Source organism: Aotus nancymaae, unplaced genomic scaffold, assembly GCF_030222135.1.
Source record: "Aotus nancymaae isolate 86718 unplaced genomic scaffold, 86718_ANA_hifiasm-v0.15.2.pri h1tg000028l, whole genome shotgun sequence".
Lineage (NCBI taxonomy): Eukaryota > Metazoa > Chordata > Mammalia > Primates > Aotidae > Aotus > Aotus nancymaae.
In genome coordinates, this window is record NW_026988441.1 from 944,335 (window position 1) to 958,860 (window position 14,526).

The following is a 14,526-nucleotide window of genomic DNA, read 5'->3' on the forward strand; positions in this document are numbered from 1 at the left end:
AATCCCAGCACTTTGGGAGGCCGATGCCGGGGAATCACGAGGTCAGGCATTCGAGACCAGCCTGGCCAAGATACTGAAACTTTGTCTCTACTAAAAATACAAAAATTACCTGGGTGCGGTGGCTGGTGCCTGTAATCCCAGCTATTCGGGAGGCTGAGGCAGGAGAATCGCTTGAAACCGGGAGGCAGAGGTTGCAGTGGCCGAGATCGCACCATTGCACTCCAGCCTGGGCGACAGAGTGAGACTCCTCCTCCAAACAAACAAATAAATAAATAAATAAATAAATAAATAAATAAATAAATAAATAAATAAATAAATAATAGAAATGGAGTCTCACTCTGTCACCCAGGATGAAGTGCAGTGGTGCAATCTCGATTCACTGAAACTTCTGCCTTCCAGGTTCAAGTGATTCTTTTGCGTCAACCCCTCGAATAGCTGTGACTATGGGTGTGGGCCACCAGGCCTGGCCAATTTTTGTAATCATGTCATCACTTCTCAGGGCTATTCTTGTTTCACAGTAGAAAATTTCCATTGATTTTGGTTATGCTTACATGAGCTTGTTGTGGATTATTTATCAATACAGTGTACTATATGGTTCTTGAGCATTTATTTGTATACAGTAAATGTGCTGTAAATATGAAGAATATAAATTTTTTAATTTATTGAGGTGACAGTGATACATATGTATGAGGCTTTTGACTGAACTCTTGTTCATTTCACTGTTTTCACACCAATATGTGTCATCGTTCATTTTTAACGAGAAAACTTTTGCTCAATTTGGCGTAGGATTGACCCTGTAACAGATATGTTTTCATCAGTCTTATTGAGGGAGGGCTTGTGAGGTTGAATGAGGTCCCCATATTTTAGTTCTGTCATTTGTTCAAGACACAGTGGCTTTTAACTTGTTTGTTTATTTATTTTGAGTTGGAGTCTTGCTTTATTGCCCAAACTTGAGTGCAGTGATGTGATCTTGGCTTACTGCATCCTCCACCTTCCGGGTTCAAGTGATTCTCCTGCCTCAACCTGCCAAATAGCTGGGATCACAGGTACCCACCACCATGCCTGGCTAGTTTTGTATTTTTAGTAGAGACATGGTTTCTCCATGTTGGCCTTTTTTTTTTTTTTTTTAGAGACGGGGTTTCTTCATATTGGTCAGGCTGGTCTCGAACTCCTGACCTCAGGTGATCCACCTGCCTCGGCCTCTCGAAGTGTTGGGAGTACAGACGTGAGCCACTGTGCCTGGCCAGTTTCTATGTATTCTAAATGCATTTTTATTTTATGTAATCCTCAGTTCCTTATTTTCAGTGATAGTCTTCATTTTTTTTTTTATATATCTGCATTGTGAGTACTGTTGTGTCAGGGAATGGCTTCTCATTTCCTTTATTTTTATTTTTTTGAGACAGTCTCTTACTCTGTCACCCAGGGTGTAGTGCAGTAGTGTGATACTGGCTGACTGCCACCTGCCTTCTGGGATCAAGTGATCCCGTTACCTCAGCTTTCTGAGTTGCTGGGATTACAGACGTGTGTCACCACGCGTGATTCATTTTAGGTAGTTCTATTCCAGATGGCTGTTTCACCACGTTGGCCAGGATGGCTTCGAATGCCTGGCCTGATGTGATTTACCTGCCTCAGAGTCCCAGAGTGCTGGGATTATGGGCATGAGCCACTGCCCCTGGCCCTGTGCAAGTTTGCTTTTCAGGCTGAATAGTATTCCATTGTATGTGTATACCACATTTTGTTGATATCGTTATCTGTCGACGGACATGTGGGTTGGTTCCTTCTCTTTAGTATTATAAATAATACTGCTAGGCCAGGCGTGGTGGCTGAAGCCTGTAATCCCAGCACTTTGGAAGTTCCAGGGGGCAGATCAACTGAGGTCAAGAGTTGGAGAGCAGCCTGGCCGACGTGGTGAAACCCCATCTTTACTAAAAATACAAAGAAAAAAAAAAAAAGCTTAGCTGGGCATGGTGATGTACAGTTTTAATCCCAGCTACTCAGGAGGCTGAGGTAGGAGAATCTCTTGAACCGGGAGGGAAGGATGCAGTGAGCCGAGATCAGACCCTTGTGCTCCAGTCCAGGTGGAGTAGACTGGTTTTGTTTCCAGACTCCGTCTCAAAAACAAAATGAAACAACACAAAAAATCTGTATCTATATCTATCTATCTATCTATATATTACTAGAGCTATTCTTGAAGATCCTGTTTCCAATTTTTTGGCTCATGGGGTTATTCAATTATGAAATATTGGAGGAACTGTTATATGATTTTTTAAAAGGGACTATCCCATTATACATTCACAGCAACAGTGCAAAAGGCTTTTTCACCTTAGCATTTAAAAAAAAATTGATTGATTATTTTCTGAGACAGAGTTTCACTCTTGATGCCCAGGTTGGAGTGCAATGGTGTGATCTCTGCTTACTGCAACCTCCGCCTCCTGTATTCAAGTGATTCTCCTGCCTCAGCCTCCCGGGTAGCTGGGATTACAGGCTTGTGCCACCACGTCTGGCTAATTGTGTATTTTTAGTAGAGATGGAGCTTCTCCATGTTGGTCAGGCTGGTCTCGAACTCCTGACCTGAGATGATCCACCCGTCTCAGCCTCCCAAAGTGAGTCTCTGCTCCTGGCCGTGTCTGCATTTTTACCAACACTTCTTGTCTATTCCTATGGATGCTAAATCTTTTAATGCACTTGAGATGATGTTTCATTGTATTTATTGTTTTTTCCTACATGCTACGTTTTTTTTTGTTTGTTTGTTTGTTTGTTTTGGTGCTTATTTATTCTATGCTTATTGGTGATTTGTCTGTCCAGAAATGTGTATGCAGTTCCTAGACTCATTTTCTAATTGTGTTTTTTGATTTTTGTTGCCAACTTGTAAACATTCCTTGTATTTTCTAAATATTAATCCCCGATGAGATATATAATGTCCACGGTTTTCTCATGGAATCTTTCTTTTTTTTTTTCTTTTTGAGACGGAGTGTAGCTCTGTCGCCCAGGATGGAGTCCAGTGGCGCGACCTTGAGTCACTGCAAACTCCGCCTCCCAGGTTCAGGCGATTCTCCTGCCTCAGCCTTCCGAGTAGCTGGGATTATGTCCTCCTAATTATTGTATTTTCAGTAGAGACAGGGTTTTACCATATTGGTCAGGCTGGCCTCGAACTGCTAACGTTGTGATTTGCCCACCTCAGCCTCCCACAATGCTGGGATTACAGGCATGAGTCACCGTGCCCAGTCTTCCATGGAGTCTTTGGTGATTTCCTCCTATCAGATGATGTCTTCTGTGAACACAGAGCATTTTACTTTTTTTCTCACTGCTTGGCATTTCTTTCTTTTTCTTGTGTCTGATTTCTTCAGTCAGGATTCCAGTAACATGCTGACTAGAAATAACAAAAGCAGGCTTCTTAGTCTCTTTCCTGATCTTAGAGGAAGAGATTTCAGGCTTTCGCCATCCACTGTGATGGTAACCGTGGGCTTCTCCTAAATGGTCTTTATTATGTTGAGGTAGGTTTTTTGTATTCTGTGTGTATTGAGTGTTTTTATTTCAAAATAATGTTGAGTTTTTGATTTTCCATAGTTTGTTTATAATGTGTCTCTTGAATGGTGTGCTGGGGTTCATTCAGAAAGTAGTGATCTTACCATTTATTTCACTTTTTTTTTTTTTTTTTTTAATTGCATTTTAGGTTTTGGGGTACATGTGAAAAACATGCAAGGTTGTTGCTTAGGTGCATACGTGGCAGTGTGATTTGCTGCCTTCCTCCCCTTCACCCATATGTGGCATTTCTCCCCATGCTATCCCTCCCCAATTCCCCACCCCCCCGCTGTCCCCCCCACTCCCCCACAACAGACCCCCATGTATAGTGCTCCCCTCCCTGTGTCCATGTGTTCTCCTTGTTCAACACCCGCCTATGAGTGAGAACATGTGGTGTTTGATTTTGTGTTCTTGTGTCAGTTTGCTGAGAATGATGGTTTCCAGGTTCATCCATGTCCCTACAAAGGACGCGAACTCCTCGTTTTTAATGGCTGCATAATATTCCATGGTGTATATGTGCCACATTTTTCCTGTCCAGTCTATCATCGATGGGCATTTGGGTTGGTTCCAGGTCTTTGCTATTGTAAACTGTGCTGCTATGAACATTCGTGTGCATGTGTCCTTATAGTAGAACGATTTTATTTCACTTTTTATATTGTGTGCTGGTGGTAAGTAGAAGTCGTGGCTTTTTTCTTAAGAGGGACTTGTTTAGAATTCTGTAGGCTGTATAAATGTACTACTGTTTGCTTGCTGGTTTCGTCATTGGTTACAATATTAATTAATTTTTTATTTTTTTTGAGACAGAGTCTTGCTCTGTCACCCACAATGGAGTACAGTGGCACGATCTCAGCTCACTGCAGCCTGTTTCTCCTGGATTCAAGCAGTTCTCTGTCTCAGCCTCCTGAGTCACTGGGATTATAGGCGCCCCCTACCACACTGGCTGCTTTTTGTATTGTTAGTAGAGACAGGGTTTCACCATCTTGGCCAGTCTAGTCTTGAACTCTGACCTTGTGATCCACCCACCTCAGCCTCCCAAAGTGCTGGGATTACAGGCGTGATCCACCGCACCTGGCCCAAAATCAGTTTTTGTTTTTTTTTTGAGACAGAGTCTCACTGTGTCACTAACGCTGGATTGCAATGGCGTGGTCTTGGCCCACTGCCACGTTTGTCTTCTGGGTTCAAGCAGTTCTCCCAGCTCAGACTCCTGAGTAGCTGGGTCTGAAGGTGTGTGCCACCACACCCAGCTAAATTTTGTATTTTTAATAGAGACGGGGTTTTGCTTAGTTGGCCAAGCCGATCTTGAACTCCTGACATCATGATCCATCTGCCTTGGCCTCCCAAAGTGCTGAAATAACAGGCGTGAGCCACCACACCTGACTGACTAATTTTTATGATTTTACATACGGCTTTTTGGTATGTGGTCTGCAATATAACTGACACACTCCACTTGGTAATGTCAGAAAGTGCCGCTGGGCACAGGGGCTTATGACTGTAATCCCAAGACTTTGGGAGGCTGAGGCAGGTGGATCCCTTGAGGTCAGGAGTTTGAGACCAGCCTTGCCAACGTTGTGAAATCTTACCTCTAATAATACAAAAATTAGCCGGGCATGGTGATGCCTGCCTGTAATTCCAGCTATTCAGGAGGCTGAGGCAGAAGAATCGTTTGAACCCAGGAGATGGAGGTTGCGGTGAGCAGAGGTGTCGCCATTGCACTCCAGCCTGGGGGACAGAGCAAGACTGTCTCAAAAAAATAAAAATATAAATGTTTTCTTTAAAAAAAGTCACAAAATACCTGTTCTCCCTGGATATATGTAATTTTATGACATTTATTTAGTAAAATATTATATTAATATTTTCCTTTTTTTTTTCTTTTTTTTTGAGATGAAGTCTCGGCTGGGTGTGGTGTCTCATGCCTGTAATCCCAGCACTTTGGGAGGCCGATGCCGGGGAATCACGAGGTCAGGCATTCGAGACCAGCCTGGCCAAGATACTGAAACTTTGTCTCTACTAAAAATACAAAAATTACCTGGGTGCGGTGGCTGGTGCCTGTAATCCCAGCTATTCGGGAGGCTGAGGCAGGAGAATCGCTTGAAACCGGGAGGCAGAGGTTGCAGTGGCCGAGATCGCACCATTGCACTCCAGCCTGGGCGACAGAGTGAGACTCCTCCTCCAAATAAATAAATAAATAAATAAATAATAGAAATGGAGTCTCACTCTGTCACCCAGGATGAAGTGCAGTGGTGCAATCTCGATTCACTGAAACTTCTGCCTTCCAGGTTCAAGTGATTCTTTTGCGTCAACCCCTCGAATAGCTGTGACTATGGGTGTGGGCCACCAGGCCTGGCCAATTTTTGTAATCATGTCATCACTTCTCAGGGCTATTCTTGTTTCACAGTAGAAAATTTCCATTGATTTTGGTTATGCTTACATGAGCTTGTTGTGGATTATTTATCAATACAGTGTACTATATGGTTCTTGAGCATTTATTTGTATACAGTAAATGTGCTGTAAATATGAAGAATATAAATTTTTCAATTTATTGAGGTGACAGTGATACGTTTTTTGCCAGTTGTCATACACTTTAGGGTCATAGTGGAAAAATGCTTCTTCCTTGAGGCTTACAGATGTTTGTGCCCTGTCACTGTGTGGTCATGATACTGGAATAGGCTTCTGTGGAAATGACTTGAAGTACATGTCATCGACCTTTATTTATTAAAGAATCTCACTCCTTTTGTGTTCCTAAACTTTGAAGATCATATTTGGGAAACTTTTCTGTGTAATATTTACACATTTCAGTATTATTTACCGTCTGTACTCAATTGCAAACCTGTTGGTGTTTCTATTTTGTAGATATCTCTTCCAAATGCATGATGAAGAAGAAGTTCTCAACAGCACAGGGCAATACAGAAATGTTCCACACAGGGACATTGGAAACGCATGCAAGTCATCACATTGGAGACTTTTGCTTCCAGGAAATTGAGGAAGATATTCATGACTTTGAGTTTCAGAGGGAAGAAGAGGAAAGAAATAGCCAAGAAACTCCCATGACAAAAATGAAAACGTTGACTAGTAGTTCAGAGCGATCCGATCAAAGGCATGCTGGAAACAAGCCTATTGAAGATGAGCTTGGATTAAGCTTTCATTCACATCTGCCTGAACTGCGCATATTTAAGACTGAAGGGAAAATTGGTAATCAAGTAGAGAAGTCTACCAACGATGCTTCCTCAGTTTCAACATCCCAAAGGATTTCTTGTAGGCCCCAAACCCATATTTCTATTAACTATGAAAATAATTTCCTCCGTTCTTCATTACTTACACATCGACAGGACGTACGCATGACGGAAAATTTTTTCCAATATAGTGAGAGTGGTAAAGCATTTCATTGTAGCTCACTCTTAAGGAAACATCAGATAATCCATTTAGGAGAGAAACAATATGAATGTGATACATGTGGAAAAGTCTTTAATCAGAAGCGATACCTTGAACGCCATCGTAGATGTCACACTGGTGAGAAACCTTACAAGTGTAATGAGTGTGGCATGAACTTCGGTCGGCCGTCAATCCTTGCACGCCATCGTAGACTTCATACTGTAGAGAAACCTTCCAAGTGTGATGAGTGTGGCAGGACCTTTGGTCAAAATTCAGCCCTTGTATTTCATAAGGCAATTCATACCGGAATGAAATCTTACAAGTGTAATGAATGTGGCAAGGTTTTTAAATACCCATCAATCCTTGCATTTCATCGTAGATTTCATACTGGAGAGAAACCTTACACATGTGAAAAATGTGACAAAGGTTTCAGTCGGAAATTAGAACTTAAAAGACATAGGGAAATTCATGGAGAGAAACGATGCCAATGTAAGGTCTGTGACAAGGCTTTCAGGGTTCCTTCACACCTGACACAACATACTAGAACTCACACTGGAGAGAAACCTTACAGGTGTAATGAATGTGGCAAGTTTTTCAGTCAAAAATCAACCCTTGCATGTCATCGTAGAGTTCATACTGGAGAGAAGCCTTACCAGTGTAATGAATGTGGCAAGTGTTTTAGTCAAAAATCAACCCTTGCATGTCATCATAGAGTTCATACTGGAGAGAAACCTTACCAATGTGAAGGATGTGACAAAATTTTCAGGTGGAAACAAGACCTTGGAATTCATAAAAGAATTCATACTGGAGAGAAACCATACCAATGTAAGGTTTGTGACAAGGCTTTCAGGCGTGATTCGCACCTGACACGCCATATGAGAGTTCACACTAGAGAGAAACCTTAGAAGTGTAATGAAGGCTGGGCGCGGTGGCTCACGCCTGTAATCCCAGCACTTTGGGAGGCCGAGGCGGGTGGATCACGAGATCAAGAGATCGAGACCATCCTGGTCGACATCGTGAAACCCCGTCTCTACTAAAAATACAAAAAATTAGCTGGGCACGGTGGCGCGTGCCTGTAATCCCGGCTACTCGGGAGGCTGAGGCAGGAGAATTGCCTGAACCCAGGCAGCGGAGGTTGCGGTGAGCCGAGATCGCGCCATTGCACTCCAGCCTGGGTAACGAGCGAAACTCCGTCTCAAAAAAAAGAAAAACGAAAAAGAAGAAGAAAGTATTGATTCAGACAAGGGAACCTATTTTACTGCACTTGTGATTAAAAAGTTGACTCAAGGCACACGTGGTGTCGCCGGTGCTGCCTCCCGCTCGTCCCAGACCCAGCGCCTGCCGTCATGGCTCCTGGCCAGCTCGCCTTGTTCAGTGTCTCTGACAAAACTGGCCTTGTGGAATTTGCAAGAAACCTGACCTCTCTCGGTTTGAATCTGGTCGCTTCCGGAGGGACTGCAAAAGCTCTCAGGGATGCTGGTCTGGCAGTCAGAGATGTCTCTGAGTTGACAGGATTTCCTGAAATGTTGGGGGGACGTGTGAAAACTTTGCATCCTGCAGTGCATGCTGGAATCCTGGCTCGCAATATCCCAGAAGATAAAGCTGACATGGCCAGACTTGATTTCAATCTTAGAAGAGTTGTTGCCTGCAATCTCTATCCCTTTGTGAAGACAGTGGCTTCTCCAGGTGTAACTGTTGAGGAGGCTGTGGAGCAAATTGACATTGGTGGAGTAACCTTACTGAGAGCTGCAGCCAAAAACCACGCTCGAGTGACAGTGGTGTGTGAACCTGAGGACTATGTGGCAGTGTCCACAGAGATGCAGAGCTCCGAGAGCAAGGACACGTCCTTGGAGACTAGACGCCAGTTAGCCTTGAAGGCATTCAGTCATACGGCACAATACGATGAAGCAATTTCAGATTATTTCAGGAAACAGTACAGCAAAGGCATATCTCAGATGCCCTTGCGGTATGGAATGAACCCTCATCAGACCCCTGCCCAGCTGTACACAGCGAAGCCCAAGCTTCCCATCACAGTTCTAAATGGAGCCCCTGGATTTATAAACCTGTGCGATGCTTTGAATGCCTGGCAGCTGGTGAAGGAACTCAGAGAGGCGTTAGGTATTCCAGCCGCTGCCTCTTTCAAACACGTCAGCCCAGCAGGCGCTGCGGTTGGAATTCCACTCAGTGAAGATGAGGCCAGAGTCTGCATGGTCTTTGATCTCTATAAAACCCTTACACCCATTTCAACGGCATACGCACGAGCAAGAGGGGCTGATAGGATGTCGTCATTTGGCGATTTTGTGGCATTGTCTGACGTTTGTGATGTACCAACTGCAAAAATTATTTCCAGAGAAGTCTCTGATGGTATAATTGCCCCAGGATATGAAGAAGAAGCCTTGACAATACTTTCCAAAAAGAAAAATGGAAACTACTGTGTTCTTCAGATGGACCAGTCTTACAAACCAGATGAAAATGAAGTTCGAACTCTCTTCGGTCTTCATTTAAGCCAGAAGAGAAATAATGGTGTCGTCGACAAGTCATTATTTAGCAATGTTGTCACCAAGAATAAAGATCTGCCAGAGTCCGCCCTCCGAGACCTCATCGTAGCCACCATTGCTGTCAAGTACACTCAGTCCAACTCCGTGTGTTACGCCAAGAACGGGCAGGTTATCGGCATTGGAGCCGGACAGCAGTCTCGTATACACTGCACCCGCCTTGCAGGAGATAAGGCAAACTACTGGTGGCTTAGACACCATCCACGAGTGCTCTCGATGAAGTTTAAAACGGGAGTGAAGAGAGCAGAAATCTCCAATGCCATCGATCAATACGTGACTGGAACCATTGGCGAGGATGAAGATTTGATAAAGCGGAAGGCCCTGTTTGAGGAAGTCCCTGAATTACTCACTGAGGCAGAGAAGAAGGAATGGGTTGACAAACTGAGTGAAGTTTCTGTCAGCTCTGATGTCTTCTTCCCTTTCAGAGATAATGTAGACAGAGCTAAAAGGAGTGGTGTGGCGTACATCGCGGCTCCCTCCGGCTCTGCTGCTGACAAAGTTGTGATTGAGGCCTGCGATGAACTGGGAATCATCCTCGCTCATACGAACCTTCGGCTCTTCCACCACTGATTTTATCACACCCTGTTTTATGGTTTGCTTATATGTAGGTGAAGAGTCACACGTGAAACTTGGAGAATAACTTTAAAAAAAAATAAAACAGTACATCTTCATCACTAAAAAAAAAAAAAAAAGTTGACTCAAGACTCAAGTATTAGACATAAAGTGGGAATATCATATTCCTTGATGTCCATCTTCCTCAGGAAGAGTAGAGAGGATGAACCAAACTCTCAAAAGTCACCTAAATTAGTCCTAGAAATCTGGTTACCCCAAACTAAATACCTTCCCATTGCACTGTTAAGAAATGAGAACTGCCCCTTGGAATGACATTGACCTATCGCCTTGTGTAATGTACGAGTTGCCCTACTTACATTTCGCCACTGTGCTTCCTACATTTGAAAAATAAAGATCAGTTTCTCATAAATTACATATTTGGTCTCTCCTCTATCTTTTCTTCTCCTAAAACCAGAGGTCTTCTAGCACAGGCACCACCCCTGGAATTCCCAGTACACCAGCAGCAACCTGGAGACCATGTTTTCTTTTTCTTTTTTCTTTTTTTCTCCTGAGACAGAGTCTCACTCTGTTACCCAGGCTAGAGTGTACTGGCAGGATATCTACTCACTGCAACCTCTTCCTCTTGGGTTCAAGTGATTCTCCTGCCTCAGCCTCCTGAGTAGCTGGGACTACTGGTGCACGCCACAACGCCAGGCTAATTTGTTTAATTTTTAGTAGCAACTAGGTTTCACTGTGTTAGCCAGGTTGGTATCAAACTCCTGACCTCATGATCCACCTGCCTCAGCCTCCCAGCCTGCTGGGATTACAGGTGTGAGCCACCGCACCTGGCTGAGACCACGTTTTCATCAAAAGGTTAAAAGAAAAGAAGCTTGAGCCAGCTTGGGAGGGACCCTACCTTGTGTCTGTAACCACTGAGACTGCAGTCCATACCCGAGTCAAGAAAGCATCATTGGTTCCAGAATCATGGGCTACCGTTTCAGGAAGTAATTCTACCAAAATGAAGCTAAGAAAAATCTAACCTTCCTGTATTTACTGTTCTGTTACTTTTTCCTATCCAATAGTTAGCTATTTCATCATTAATGTAACCAGATCAAGCTCACCCTGAATTATGACTTTTGATGCTGGTTTAGTCATGCCCTGCAGTAAATTTACAGAACCAAAGACAGCTTACTGCTTCTGAGAAATATCTCTGCCCTTCCTGGACCTCCTGACATTGGAAGGATATATTGGATTCTTGCACAGATCATAATCCCGAGAGAAGCAGTTGTGTTAGCTGGTGGGAATGGGATTCTTGTCCTTCCCGAACAGATTCCCTCTGTTCTACTTGGTCCAGTGTCCTATGGAGCACTAAAGGTCTTGGTGGAACTGTTCCCACAAGCCTTTGCCAGTCCTTAAGACCATTTATTCATTTCACCAAAGGGGTCGCTTTTCCCAATTGTTGATACAACCAATGTAGTCCTGTACAGCTTACTAACACTATTGTAACATCTCAAAATACCTGTCTTTCATTAGGTTGTATTTATGGTAGAGGGGCCAACACCTCAGGAAAGGACCCTAGGGGCGGCGTTGAAATACGTTTTGTTGCTCCTTCACCACCTCTATCCCATCCTCCTCATACTGTGCCCCCACATACCTAGTGCCAAGACCAAAGTAGACATAGTAGAGGTAAAAGATTTAAAGGAAAGTTTAACTATTGAGACGGTACCAAGATGCAAACGCCTGGCCGGAATGGATTAAACATTCCATTTGCACTTTAAACAAAAGTGATTGTTGGCTTGTGCGCTTGGTAGACCAGAGGCCCAAATTGTCCCCTTTCCACTTGGATGGTCCTCTAGTCAACCAGACATAAACTGTACGGTAGCTCTTTTTCAAGACTCCACAACCCGGAGTAATGAATAGTGCCAAACTCTCTCTGCTATTTTCGGAAGTTCAGCACCCTGTGGGGCAGCCCCCGAGGGCCGTCCAGCTTCCGGCTTCCAAGACCAGTTTTGCCTCGTGTCTGTCATGACAGGAAGAGAACTTGGCATTCCTTGGAAACTCCACAGGATGCAGTGAGATCAAGTCTTTCCAAGAGTTTACCCCTCAGTCTGCCCTTATCCATCCTGGATCGGATGTCTGGTGCTATTGTGTTGGACTTTGATCAGACACTGCCAAATGACCGAAATGGTACTTGCACTCTAATTCAATTGGCTATCCGTTTCACCCTGGCATTTCATCCACCAAAGAAAATAACAGCTAAGCATGGCTGTACAAGGAGTGTTCCTTGTGTCTTTTGATCCTAGTGTTTATATAGATGCCATTGGGGTGCCATGGGGAGTAACACATAAATTTAAAGCTCGGAGTCAATTAGCTGAACGTTTTGAGTCCTTATTTGGGATAGAAAGTGTTACTAAAAATGTAGACTGAATGAATTATATTTATTACAACCAGCAACAATTTGTTAATTATACAAGAGGTGCAATTAAAGGAATGGAGTAGCTGAGAAGTTAGGATCCACCTGGGAAAACAATAGCATTAGACATGATATTAGCAGAGAAAGGTGGAGTTTGCGTCATGATTGAAGCTCAATGTTGTACTTTCATCCCCAATAACACTGCCCCAGATGGAACTCTAACTCAGAAAGCAGAGGCGGTGGGAGCAAGGCCGAGAGATGCACACGTCCGGCCCGGCCCCGCCCTCTGCTGGTTCTGAGGGGCAAGGTCTCTCCGCCTCTCGCCCCGCCCCTACGTGGCCCAGGCCCCGCCCACCTGCCCACGGGCCGCTCAGGCGTGGCTTCGGTCCTGCGCAGATTCGCGCAAACCCGGAAACGGATGGCGTAGAGTGAAGCTCCCACCGCGGCCCGTGAGTTTTACTCTTTCGTATTAACTCTGCGCTTCCCAGGTCCCAAGCTGATCTGTAGCTGGGTCGTGGGGACCCATAGACCTGGAAATTGTCTCGCATCTTCCTTCACGCAGAGCAAATTGAGACTCCCTGAGAGTCCGGGGGTCGCTTCCTTTTGGGGTGAAAGTCGCCCGAGGCTGGTCCCCACCCGGTTTTTCTGCTATGGAGCAATATATACACGTTCTGTCGCATAGTTTTCCTGCTCAAAACCTTTTTCTGACTCCTCCCGCCCCTCGCTTTTTGAAGTCCTCACCCGAGAGGTGGATTCCCGCCCTGGGCGCCCTAAACCCTCATGGGTCCCTGGAGTGCAGCGCCGCGGTCCCAGTCCCGGGGAGGCCGCGTCCTCTGCCTGGTCCTGGGATACCGCAGACCCCCACTCTTGTAAGACTAAGGCGCCATCGCCCTCCCTTCCCTCCTCGTGAGGGCCCTGCCGCTTCTCAGATCTCCCCTCCGCAGTCACCGCTTTTCCTGCGTCCGCACTGGGGAGGTGCCCGGGGCCTGGACACGGGATGTTCTTGCCCGCCCAGCTCCGGCCCCTGTAAAAATGTGCTTCTCCGGTATGCAGGCGTCTTACTCCAAACCCTCCTGTGATTGTGTGGGCCAAAGACATCAGGAGACAGAGAGCAATGGGAAACCTGAGTCTGAGAAAAGAGGAATGAAAAACACCCATAACAGATGGCAAAGTAGAGGATGGGTGAGGGATTTGCCAAGAGACAGCAAAAGTTGAAAAAAAAAAAAAAGCAGGAAGGAAAAAGCAACTGCAGACATGTAGAGAAAAGCGAGATGTAGAGAGAGATGAAGGACAGCAAGGTAGGGATGGGGCAGCAAAGAGGGAGGCTCATGAGAGTGAGGGAGACGAGGAGGGATTTGGAGCCGGGGCAGACAGAGCAGAGGGTGCTGGTGGCAAGGAGAACAGAGGGAACCACAGCAGGGAGGACACCTGGGGACGTGGGGTGCCAGAGAGTGGGGACGGGGGTATAGCAGGGAAGAGAGAATTTAACAGGTAGAGCAGAGGAGGGGCAGAGAGCGGAGAAGAGGCAGAAATATATAGAGATTGAGGACGACTGGGGAGAAGGAGCAACAAGAGGTTAAATAAGATGGGAGGATGGAGCAGAAAAGGTGGAAGAGAAGGAATCGAGGGGAGAAGAGGATAAACAGCAGGAGAGGAGAGGGGTACAGAGTGAGGAGCAGAATCCCAGGGAAAAAGAAAAGAGCTAGAGGCTGGGCGTGGTGGCTCACACCTGTCATCCCAGCACTTTGGGAAGCCAAGGCGGGTGGATCACCTGAGGTTCAGAGTTCGAGCCCAGCCTGACCAACATGGAGAAATCTTGTCTCTACTAAAAATACAACATTAGCTGGGCGTGGTGGCTCATGTCTGTAATCCCAGCTACTACAGGGGCTGAGGCAGGAAAATTGCTTGAACCTGGGAGGCGGAGGTTGCAGGAAAAAACAAACAAACAACAACAACAACAACCACAAGAGCTAGAGAGAGAAGGGGAGAATAAGAGAGATGTTGCGAACTGGGGAGGGACGCAGAGTAGTGAAGAAAGAGAGGTGGGCGCAGTGGCTCCCGCCTGTAATCTGAGGCAAGGGGATTGATGGAGTGCAGGAGTTCCAGACCAGCCTG

The 14,526-nt window shown here is 45.4% G+C and overlaps 2 protein-coding genes across 8 annotated transcripts in view; both read left to right on the top strand.

Annotated features, from left to right (window-relative positions):
• Positions 1 to 10,433, top strand: part of LOC135276700 (zinc finger protein 888-like) — a 74,430-nt gene extending 63,997 nt beyond the window's left edge. For 6 of the 7 annotated variants that reach the window (XM_064380834.1, XM_064380835.1, XM_064380837.1 and 3 more), the window contains 2 exons: positions 6,373 to 8,179; positions 10,150 to 10,433. In XM_064380834.1, coding sequence (XP_064236904.1) covers positions 6,373 to 7,796 — 1,424 coding nt within the window. In that variant the 3' untranslated portion in view covers positions 7,797 to 8,179; positions 10,150 to 10,433. Of the gene's footprint in view, positions 1 to 2,588; positions 2,604 to 6,372; positions 8,180 to 10,149 lie in introns of those variants that run through there. The other variant, XM_064380838.1, reaches the window with a different exon arrangement.
• Positions 8,118 to 10,433, top strand: LOC135276696 (bifunctional purine biosynthesis protein ATIC-like). Its single transcript, XM_064380829.1, has one exon. It carries the CDS (start codon positions 8,238 to 8,240, stop codon positions 10,014 to 10,016), a length of 1,779 nt encoding a protein of 592 aa, XP_064236899.1. The 5' UTR covers positions 8,118 to 8,237; the 3' UTR covers positions 10,017 to 10,433.
• Positions 10,434 to 14,526: the final 4,093 nt, after the last annotated feature.

Excerpts from the sequence above, each read along its gene's own strand:
- LOC135276696 (XM_064380829.1), top strand. The coding sequence starts at position 8,238 with ATGGCTCCTGGCCAGCTCGCCTTGTTCAGTGTCTCTGACAAAACTGGC.